Genomic DNA, 12,086 nt, shown 5'->3' with positions numbered 1-12,086 from the left:
ATGACAGGTAGTTTTCACAGAAATGGTCAGTTTATTCAATGATATTAACTTGGAATGTTATCACTTGGAAATAGTTTAGATAAAAGTATATAGCACTTTTAATAATGGATGAATTAAGCTTAAATTTTAACCCTTTGAGTAGTGAATTTTTATCATGCTCACTGACCCCCAAGAGTGAATATTTTTTCAAAAAAGTGAAATTAGTTCCAACTACAGTTTTATTAACTTAAAATCATGTTTGTTTGATAACCAATTTATGAAAATAAGAAGAACATACATTTGCCTTTTTTTAATGTTGCTTTACACATGTATGATCATACTCTGGATGGTCAGGAGGCACGAGGACGTACATGAACATTCATACTACTCTAAAAGGTTCAACACTGTTTTACAACTGAATCTTCAACTCAGCTTCCCTTATAAAACTGAACAACCTTGAAATTACTGGAGGTGGTCATTATACACATGGATAAAATACAAGCAGATTTTTAGTCCTACCTTTTCATATGTGGCTCTGTCACTGTGCCACCTGGTTACAGTCTCTAACATGCAGCAAAGAAATCTCCCGTATCTACTAGCTTCATTTTCAGTACAGCTTGCAACTGTGTAAATTATGTCAGAAAAAACCTACAAGAAAACATGTTTGAAAAATAAAAGTAAATCAAGTTCAAAAATACCAAAATATCGTGTTACAGCAAATCAAAATAAACTAAACAGGTAAATTTAGTCAAAATCTATTTGCCCCTTTTATAGCCACAATCCCAGAGACCTTTAAATTTTTGGCTTTTGTGAGAAAACAGCACATTCATAAAACAACAAGAACAATAACAAAATTTTTATAAAGAAAGCTGATTTACAGTGACAGAAGAAAAAGCTATCATTATTATTACATCCTAACTTGACAAAGACTTAGCCATAGGTATTACTGGGATTAGGGGGACAATAAGCAGAGGCAAGGCTGATAGAAATTAGAAAGAGGCAGCTGACATCCTGAACATACATTACATTTTTAAAACACAGAATACAGTAATCTGTTAACAAAAAAACCAGATGCAAAAATCTGTGAATTTGACCATACTGCGAAACATCCTAGCTTTTATGTATGTGCAAAGGTATAAGCTTTTTGTTGTTTTTGAGGGAGTGAAAGTTAAAAATGGAGAAGATCTTCTACCTATTATGGCAAACACATAAACGCAAATGTTAATAGAGTAACTAGAGGTGCTTATTACACATCAGACCCTATTCAAAGTGCTTTTGCGTGTAGTAACTCATTTAATCCTCACGGCAATCTTATGAAACAGGTACTATTACCCAATTTTACAGATAAGAGGCACAAAGAGGATAAAAAAACTTGCTAAACATCATGTAGCCGGAAAGCAGCAGAGCTAGGATTCAAGTTCAAGCACTTGGCTCTTGAGGTCATACTTTTAACCACACACACAGACAATAATATTTCTATAGATTATAATGTTTAGCTATATTTGCATGAGACTTTCTAAAAAAAGTTGCAATAAAAAGAACTTACTCGATCATAGCAAAGAAGTGTGGAAAAATTTGGAGTTTTCTGTTGATGTACCAATTCAACAAAACGAGCACAGTAAACAGCATCAATTGCTGAAAAAATACATCGAGGAAATATACACAGCTGTAGAAATTTTGTAATGGTCTCATTTTTGGTAGATTCTAAAAATAAGAAGAATATATTAATCGGCAAACTTCTCCCTAAGTGCCTTGAGGTCACTAAACATGACAACATATTAACTTTAGTGTAGAGAATGCTATAAAACCACAAACTATTTCTCATTTGTAACCAAAAGGTCATGCCTGGAATAGGACTTTCACTGTCAACTCTGGATACTTTTCCATCCAGAATTTCTCCAGAAATATGATTTTACACAGAAAAGTTGAATGATAGCTGCCAGTTGTAGTTATAAGCTAATTAATTTCACAAGCAAACTAAATCAATTCCTTCAGTGAACATGTGAAGCTGACTCTGCACTAATGAATAACCAAAGAATGGGACAGTGAACACCATTGAAATACAAACAGTGCACTTCAACAAATCCAGTTATAAAGGTTCACTTCTGTAATTTAGCAGTAGCAGGAATGTAACAATTCCAACAACATACTTGCTAAGAGCCAGTTGTCCTTTTCCAGCTTCAGTCTCTGTAGAACTCGCTGTACATGTTCCATCTGCTTCTTTTCTTCTTCAAGAAGCTTGTCCTGAAGGGCAGTACAGCGCTCCTTCTCCTTTTTCTTTTTATTTGGAGGCTACAAGGTATTAAGTTAGATACTTTTTAACCATAGGCATATTACCTCCCTTTCTTGTCTTTAAAAAATTCAAAAACAGATAAATGCTGATATTTTATAGTAATTACTTCAATAGGGGTGTTTAGGAGTCTACTTAGATGTGTTTTCATCTTCATTTAACAAATTCAAGACAAAGTCATCCAGTCTTTCTACACCATACAAACAGGTCTCCTTCCCAATACTACTATATAGTACTTTTATTCTGAGAGATAGAGTCATCTTTGACTCCTCCTTCTCCTTCATGCCAATCTTTCCAATTGCTTACAAGTTTTGCGCATTCCCACAACCTCCACCACAGTCTATGTGTTCTCAGCACTTCACAATGAATTACCCAAAAAGCCACCTGGCTGATCACCAGCCTAACGCTAGTCCACTTCCCCTATCAAATGCATCCCTCCTATTGATGTCATCTTTAAAAGAGCAATCTTTCTAAAGTAGTATTTTTACCATTATCAAGTCCTTCCTCAGACATCTAAAATAACCCTCAAGTTTATCAAGTCCTCTTTTCACTGCTCTACATACCCTGGGCCCATCCTAATGATTCAAATGTCTTACTAAGCCCATTTGCTAGAGCAGGGGTCCCCAAACTACTGCCTGCGGGCCACATGCAGCCCCGAGGCCATTTATCCGGCCCCTGCCGCACTTCCGGAAGGGGCACCTCTTTCATTGGTGGTCAGTGAGAGGAGCATAGTTCCCATTGAAATACTGATCAGTTTGTTAATTTAAATTTACTTGTTATTTTAAATATTGTATTTGTTCCTGTTTTGTTGTTTTTTTACTTTAAAATAAGATATGTGCAGTGTGCACATGAATTTGTTCATGGTTTTTTTTATAGTCCGGCCCTCCAACAATCTGAGGGACAGTGAACTAGCCCCCTGTGTAAAAAGTTTAGGGACCCCTGTGCTAGAGTGAAAGTGGTCTCCTTAAACTTTGGACTATGTCACACCTTTTTTGGAGCTCTAGAGTAGCCAATTTGCCTCCATATTTTCAAACCTCATCTATCTTCAAGGCCAAGCCAAATCAAGGTTCACCTCTTCGATAAAGCTTCTCCTAAAGAGTTCTTCTCCTTTTTGGAACTCTTATTGCTCTTGCAATTAGTCACACAGATCACTTTAAGTTGTTAACACATCCTTCAGTAGAAAAGCAAACTCAAATACCTTTTACTCTACATACTCACCAAGCCCCTGTCCCCACCCATTGACAGGTCACCATTTAACTCACTTAGGACAGTATTACATAGCAACAGGACTATAGCTTTAAGGAACCAGAGCTAATACAATTTAAAAGTATCAGTAATGCTGAATTAATACCATGAAGTTATTGTACTTAAGCTACTAAAAGAAAAACCTACCATTTCCTGATTGTCATCGATTGCTTTCATCTGGACTTTAAGTTTGCTGACTTCTCGTTCATAGCTGGTATGCGGAACTGCAAGGTCATACATTGTCAAAGACCAGAATGTAGCATAGAATTGAGGGCTGATATCATCCCAGACTTTGGAAACATGTAAGGAGACCACTGCTTCATGGACAGGGGCCATCACCATTTCACATGATGTAATGTACTTGTGAACTTTATGTTGCTGTTTACTTCCCTTTTCTGATTTTTTAAGTTCATCATACTTGGACTAGAAATAAAAAGTAAACACACACACAATTTATAGCATTGACTTTCACAGTATAAAAACCTATGTTCCCTTTTCAAAAATCAGAAGATGGCCAATCAAAACTGTTGTAGGAATTCTAGATTTTTACAAAAAACATTTAAGATAAATCCTCCCTGGAAGCTATTCCAACGTTTACTCCCATGTGCTCACTAGGAGCTTTTCAGAAGATCCTCACTGAATCTAACCTACTGAGTCAGGGACTAGGGTGTGCGTGCTCCCCGTCCATTCCCCCTGCCCTGTCTCTCCTACTACTGCCTCATGTATTAGATGGGTTTCCACTCCTGCTTTTGATAATCAAGGGAACCAAGTAGAATGTCTTAACAATAACAAAGAGGCAGAATGGAACTAATAACAGCCAACCAAGACAGAATGTTTTATCACTACACATACACCTATCAGCTGTTACAATTTATCAATTAAAAAACTGGACTGACAACACTAAGAAAGATTATGAGAAAGTCACCTTAAGACGACTAAGTAGGGTGACCAACTGTCCAAGTCCGCCAGTAACTGAGAGGTTTCCCAGCACGCAAGACTTAGTGCTGAAACTGGGAAAGTCTCAGGCAAACCAGGACCAACTGGTCACCCTAATGTGAAGCTAACCAAAATCTTCTGTGACTAGCTACAGTATATTAGAGTTAAAAGAGCGCAGGAATTGACATCACACTTTTTGGCCTGGTTGGTTTATCCTAATTAGGAGACGGCTCAGAGAAGGGCCATACTCTTAAACTGTACGGAAAAAAGAATGTGTTGGTGTAATGGGAGGAACTACGTTATTAGTTGAGTATATGCCAAATGTCAAAAAGAAAACAATAGCAAATGGAGCTATTGTTATTGTCTCATGTCCAGTCTCTTAGGATGACAGAGCTCTCACTCAGAAAATTTTGTTTGGGTTTGCCATTATCACTGAATATGAACTTAAGAGGCTATCTAAAACTAAGCTTCTTGATTTAGCAAAGCACTTAGACCATTCACAGTGTCTGCTAAACATGGAACCCAGAACTAAAAGGTTGTGCATCGTGATAGGCAGTGTTGACTCCTTATAGCCCAGCTGTTTCCGTTCTGAGTGCCGCTTCACTCAGGCTCGCTGGACTTAGAGACACACCAAGTACTCTTTGTTCCAGAGGGTATCTCAAACAGGCTCTGAGAATGGTACAATTATTCCAGAAGTGGGAAGATGTATCTTCTGTTATTTGCATTTAAGGGAGCACAGTGATTAACTACTGAGACCACACAGGTAACAAAGCTACAAAAAACATTACTTATGAGAGAGAGAAGTCTCAATTACATCAGAGACCTGAGAAAATAGCAGCTGGGATAAAAAAGGGTTTTATCATTTGGAGGGAAGGTCCTATTGATGCTAAGTAACATAAATCTCTATGAACAGAATGACATCTGCTGAGGTTCTAACAAAACACAAGAAAAAACCATGCTGAAACTACCTGCATAAGACAGCTTAGCTATCTGATCTGGGTGAGCTCTAGATTATTAATTGAGGTGGCCTCTCTTTCAGACTCATGTTACAAGGTGGCTCTCAGTAATTAAAACTGAAAAATTAGGTTACAGGTATGAAAGAGTTCTATAATAGCCCCAGCCTCCTCAATCCTCTCGTTCTGAATCTTATGACTTCTATTGCTAGGCAACCACTATTCCCTATCTAGTTAAGAAAAACAGGCTTGATCAGAAAAGACACCTACATTGTATATTTACCAAAGATGAACATTGCCTTGTCTGAAGTCAGTTTAACTCCCTCATCAAGCTAACATCTTCAGTCAAATGGCATAATAGTTCTACATCTAAAGTCACCTGGGAAACTAGATTAATAAAATAGAACTGACATCCACAGTTATTGCTGTACTTCCTTCTAATTACTATTCAAAAGGCTCTTGCTGACCCAGTAATCTAAGCAGTGGTTGGTTGGCTGAATTATTCCCATTAGAGCCTGCTGGTAGTCAACTTATGGAAGGGACCTAGCAGTCCTCCAATACTCTTATTTTCTCATCAAAGGCTCTTCAAGAGAGGCTTTTACCCAAAAAGCAAAATCAAGGATCCCCAGGGAAGGTGGGATATCATCCAATGCAACCAAGGTTGCTGAAGGATTCCCTTTCCAGAGGGAGGCATGCAGCCTCTGGGTCTATGGGCAACAGACTTATTTCCCACATGGCTGTATAAACCACCTCTGTATACTTCTTTGTTTCCTCCTCAACCCTGAAGGAGAAATGACATTTGTTCAGATTTTTGTATCTCTTTAATAACAAAGGCATAATATTTTACACAGGCTACAGAAAAGGTAGCTATTGGTATGAATGACCTGCTCCATTTTCTGACCTGGAAAAGTTCAGCCAACCTCAGGCAACCAGGTGTTCCTGTTTGCTAGGGTTCAATATCGCTGATTAGTGTGTTCTCTTCTCAGTATAGCACAGGGCAGGTCAGAATTCCTGAGATGAAGAAATTCTCCCACCTCAGTGCTTCAAGAAATCAGGTCCCCTGTTGTATAGCTGAGACTGATCTACTGTGGGGTGGGGCGACAACACAAGACATAACTATGCAAAGAGCATACAATATTCTGGATTGAGAGATTCTAAAGGAGAAGAAAAGGCCTAATTCTTCTCCCTTATCCCCCTTTCATTACCTCTAGAGAATATAGCAAAGAAGAGCTGCATGCTAATAAAGTGATAATTAAATCAATTAACATTTAGTTAGTCGTTAGAGGGAGGTGTGAGACTGTGGCAGTTGCTATGTAAACACTAAGAGCTAATGATCAATTATACCCCAAATTTCTCACTGCCTGTTGTTCTTGCCTCTACTACACAGCTTTGTATCCCTATTGGGAACAAAGAATGTATCCTAACTTAAGGGAAAGGATGAAGATCTTCCCCAAAATCTGTAGAGAAAACCTTGCATAATAAAGACTTAAAAACAATAAACAGAAGGTCCAGAATCTAATTCTACACAAAAATTAAGAATATACTGGGACTCCAGTTGGGGGAGGAGAGAGAATCAAAGTTTCCAGAGGAATGACCATGGCCCTGAGGGAAAAGTAAAAGTAAATTCCAATTAGAGGTCACTGCTTGGCAGGTAAGAGTCCTGGCAGTTAGGACTGTCTCCTCTTCCCCCATATCCTTACTTGAATTTCAATAGTCACTCCTAGGATACCCTGCTTGGAAAAGTTCTAGTTTGCTTTTATATTGTTGTTTTCTGTTTTTACTTCTTCCATTTAGGCGGAGAGAAAACAAAAAAAAAAATTATAAATACATCTTTCCTAGAAGTTACACAACAGAGACTATAAGGTTTTCATAGTGTTTGGGACTGGGAAAGTATTTCTGTATTTCTTTCAAGGCAGTATGCATGATACAGCAAGTTAAATATGTGACAGACAGCATTACCATCATTGAGGAAACAAGACTGTATTCAACAAGAGTGTTTCTCGCCTGACCAGGAGGTGGCACAGTGGATAGAGTATTGGTCTGAGACATTGAGGACCCAGGTTCAAAACCCCGAAGTTGTTGGCTTGAATGTGGGCTCACCACCTTGAGCGCAGGGTCACTGGCTTGGGTGTGGGATCATAGACATGACTCCATGGTTGCTGGCTTGAGCTCAAGGTCGCTGGCTTGAGCAAGGGGTCACTGGCTCAGCTGGAGCCCCCAGTCAAGGCACATATGAGAAAGCAATCAATGAACAACTAAGGTGCTGCAACTATGAGTTGATGCTTCTCATTTCTCTCCCTTCCTGTTTGTCTGTCCCTGTCTTTGTCCCTTTCTCAAAAAAAGAAAAAGAAAAAAATTTAAAAAACACAGAGTGCTTCTCAGAAAGACATACCACATTCGCTTATTTCAGAATCATCTAGTACTTAGTTAAAAAATAAATAAAAGCAAAACAAGCAAATTTTCAGGTATCATTCAAGTTATTAAATAAGAATTTGGGGCCTGACCTGTGGTGGTGCAGTGGATAAAGCGTCGACCTGGAAATACTGAGGTCACCGGTTCGAAACCCTGGGCTTGCCTGGTCAAGGCACATATGGGAGTTGATGCTTCCTGCTCCTCCCCCCTTCTCTCTCTCTGTCTCTCTCTCCTCTCCCTCTCTATCTCCTTTCTAAAATGAATAAATTAAAAATAAATAAATAAATAAGAATTTGGGGACATGGGATTGAGTTTTTAAGATCTTTGCTGGTCTATGTGATTCCATACATAGGTGGGACATAAAAATGAGACTCAGAGACATGGACAAGAGTGTGGGGGTTACAGGGTGGGGGGAAGGAGAGGGAGGGGGTTGGGGGAGGGGAGGGGCACAAAGAAAATCAGTTAAAAGGTGATGGAAGACAATTGGACTTTGGGTGATGGGAATGCAGCATAATCAAATGTCAAAATAACCTAGAGATGTTTTCTCTGAACATATGTACCCTGATTTGCCAATGTCACCCCATTAAAATTAACCAAAAAAAAAGATCTTTGCTGGTGATTCTCATCTACACTAATGTTTGAGAACTCTAGTTCTACAGGGCCTGTAAGACATCAACCTGGACAACTAGTGGGACAGTAACAGTAAAATTATAAAACTAATAAGTCTTACTTTTAAAGGGGGCATTTCCATTGTACACTACTCAGAGCTGAGTATTAAAGGAAGAGTAACTCCCCAAGGGACAATCTATATCTATGTCAAAGTAAAATGCAATTACAAATAAAACAGTTAAAATAATTTGGAATCGTTCTTAAATGGCAACAAAGACATTTATACTTACTGAAATATGGTGTGCATACATTGGCCTAGACAGGAAAAATGCTGCATCGTGTGGTGTATGAAATTCATTACAGAGCACATCAATTGAAGGCACTCGTTTTATATAATCTTCTGTGCTTAGATTAGATGCTAAAAACCCACCAAACTGTACCAGGGTATCATGACACTAAATTTAAAAAATAAGAGAAAAAAACACAAATGTGCTACCATTTTACAAAACCAACATAAACATTTTCCAAAATGATGAAGGTGTCATTTAAACAATATTTTGATTAACATGAATTCAAATTTTACAAATTGAAAGAACTTTAGAAACAACTTACAAACATAATCATATTACAAATAAGATGCCAAGGTACTGGAAAGGACACTAATCTAAGACTTTAATATCAATTAGGTCTCACGTTCCAAGCTTTTAGTAGCAGAATATATTTATCTAAATTGCAGATAATTTTATGTATATGTAAGTCAACTCCATTGCCGTTAAAAGATGGAAACTTCATTTATGAAATATATGTGATCATTTTCCCCTGTAAGATAGCGATAATTAAACATATTTTGTAAGCTAACTATAGCTCTTGGTGCTTAATACTTATAAATATATTTTAGAAATATCACATCTACTTTGTTGTGATTGAAACTCCAGAGATTAGGAAAGATTTGAGAGCAGAGAACTTAAAGCTACCTACTTAATTGAAAACCTTATACATATTATAAGCTCCTGCACTCATCACTTAAATATAATAATTTGCACAGAAATAGCCCTTATTTCTAGAATATCTATTTTACAGTAGGGCTTTCACAAACATATGTGCAAAATGACATTTTCCAAGTTATATAACAGTCTCTTTTACCATTATCAGGATAATAAAATCAACATAAACACAAAAGCCACTTTAACTTGCCTGATCATAGAGCTTTCCCACAAGTTTCAAATGTTTCTCTCCACCTTCCTGAAATATCACCCCATTCCTCTGCTGAGCCATAAGCAAACAGAGGGGAAGAGCAAGATCATGGTCCAATAGTGCATCCTTTAATCTCTGGGAGGATTTTTTAGTGTTTCTGATCTGGCCAAAATAACCACCCTGCAAAAGAGAAGACATAAATTTACCAGCGTACAGTACATACCACATGCCATCTCATTTGAAAAAGACAAAAAATGTTCAGTTACAATTCGAAAGATGAAAACCGCATACAGTCTACATTCCTTCCCTTTCTGCACAAATTTATTTCAGTAACATTATTACTGGTTATTATAGTCACTGACTTAAAGATAACTCAATTGCCTTGAAACTTCTGCATAGTTTCCATTTTGTTTCTTTTTCATTTATTATTTTTTTGTGACAGAGACAGAGAGAGGGACAGACAGGGACAGATAGGCAGGAAGGGAGAGAGATGAGAAGCATCAATTCTTTGTTGCAGCACCTTACTTGTTCACTGATTGCTTTCTCATATGTGCCTTGACCGGTGAGGGGGGCTACAATAGACCTAGTGACCCTCTTGCTCAAGCCAGCAAGCTTGGGCTTCAAGCCAGTGACCTTTGGAATCAAGTCAGTGACTATGGGGTCATGTCTATGATCCCACACTCAAGCCAGTGACCCCATGCTAAAGCTGGTGAGCCCATGCTCAAGCCAGATGGGCCGAACTCAAGCCGACAACCTCACAGCTTTGAACCTGGATCCTCTGCGTCCCAGTCCTATGCTCTATCCACTGTGCCATCACCTGGTCAAGCCATGAAATCCCTTATAACAGATTATTCTTAATTCAGTGTGGAGTAGATTCAACAACAGAGGAACTACGCTCATTTATGCCAGTTAGGATATCAAGGCCCACAGAAGATTTGATGTTTATTTCCTTTACAGATGTATTACTAAAACTCTTTTAGACTTTGGTTCAGCTTTTTTTAATTTTAAGTGAGAGGAGGGGAAGCAAAGAGACAGACTCCTGCATGGACCCTGAGCAGGATCTACCCGTCTGGGGCCAATGCTCTGCCCATCTGGGCCCATGCTCACAACTGAGCTATTTTTTACACCTGAGGCAGAGACTCCACAGAGTCATCCTCAGCACACAGGGTCAGGACACTCGAATCAATCGAGCCATGGCTGTGGGAGAGGAAGAGAGTAAGAGAGAAGGGGCAGAGGGAGCGGGGGGAGTGCCCTGACCGGGAACCAAACCCCAGACTTCCACATGCTGGGTCGATGCTCTACCACTGAGCCAGACAACCAGGTCCTGTTTCAGCTTTTGAAAAAAGTTAGAATAATGAGTATATCTCAATTTTTAAAAAGAAGCTGGGAGATGACGTCAGAGTAATGGCGGGGTAGGAAGCGATACCGATAAATCTCCCCCAAAACTCAACAAGATCTTCAACCAGAAACAGAAAAACCTATACTTGGAGCTTCCAGATGCTTCGCAATACACCCAAAGGTATGATTGAGTGAAAAATTGGCTAAATATATAACCAAACCCCGAAGGAAAAAGGGAGTAAGAAATGCTCCGCCTTCCTCACTAACCTAAACAGGGCGGCTTTCTCTGGTAACTGTGAATATAGAAACTGAGGCGGGCAAAGGGGGTGAATAGATCCAGGCCGCCGCGGCACAAACGGATGAACCAGGCTGTGGCACACAGATCCAAGCCGAGGAAAATCTGATCCTGTAGCAACCCGGGCAATACAAGCTAACACTCGCGCCAAACCCAAACAAAGAAAGACAAGCGGAGCGGCCATTTTACCCGGTCTCCTGGTCGGTGCGCAGTTAGTGGGCGAGAATTTCTTCCTAGGCCCCGAGAGTGGGTGCCCGTGTTGCCCCACGGAGAGGCAGGGTCAGAGGCCTTTCTGTGGGCCGAGGACAGAGTCTCTGGGCAGCCCCAGTGCCCTGGGAAAGCCACGCACGGGAGGGAGTGAGAACTACTTCCAACGGTGGAGATTTTCCGTGCTGGTGAGGGTTTCACTCAGAGGGAACCGCGGCCGGCCTCATATCCTGGGTTGCGCGCGCAGATAAGGAGTGAGCGATTCCTCCAAGTGCCTCCGCAGTGTGCGCCCGTATTATCGCAGAGAGGGGCAGAGTCAGGGGCCTTTGTGTGAGCCAAAGCGGAATCTCGAGCTGCCCCAGCGCCTTGCAAAAGCCGCGCACGGGGACGGAGCGAGACTCAATTCCAACGCTGCAACTTTTCCCTGCGGTTGGGGGTTTTACTCAGAGCGTGAGACTGCTGGCTGGATATCCTGGTCGCAGACAGTGAGTGAGAGTTTCCTCCAAGCGCCCCCCAGAAGTGGGCGCCCGCTTGTGTTACCGGACAGAGTGGCAGAGCCAGTGGTCTTTGAGTGGGCGGAAAGCCCGCCTGATTATGCTAGCAGCTCTGACTGACTGAGCCTTACCCA

General features: G+C 40.1%; 1 protein-coding gene across 11 annotated transcripts in view; it reads right to left on the bottom strand.

The window, feature by feature from the left end:
• Window positions 1-12,086, bottom strand: part of THOC2 (THO complex subunit 2) — a 155,520-nt gene that overhangs the window by 22,298 nt on the left and 121,136 nt on the right. For all 11 annotated transcript variants that reach the window (XM_066248608.1, XM_066248603.1, XM_066248605.1 and 8 more), the window contains exons 21-26: window positions 9,619-9,798; window positions 8,715-8,879; window positions 3,662-3,937; window positions 2,130-2,271; window positions 1,526-1,683; window positions 499-627 (exon numbers count right to left, since the gene is read on the bottom strand). In XM_066248608.1, coding sequence (XP_066104705.1) covers window positions 499-627; window positions 1,526-1,683; window positions 2,130-2,271; window positions 3,662-3,937; window positions 8,715-8,879; window positions 9,619-9,798 — 1,050 coding nt within the window. The remainder of the gene's footprint in view (window positions 1-498; window positions 628-1,525; window positions 1,684-2,129; window positions 2,272-3,661; window positions 3,938-8,714; window positions 8,880-9,618; window positions 9,799-12,086) is intronic.

Source organism: Saccopteryx bilineata, chromosome X (genome assembly GCF_036850765.1).
Source record: "Saccopteryx bilineata isolate mSacBil1 chromosome X, mSacBil1_pri_phased_curated, whole genome shotgun sequence".
Classification (NCBI taxonomy): domain Eukaryota; kingdom Metazoa; phylum Chordata; class Mammalia; order Chiroptera; family Emballonuridae; genus Saccopteryx; species Saccopteryx bilineata.
This window is presented reverse-complemented; position numbering and strand designations above follow the sequence as displayed.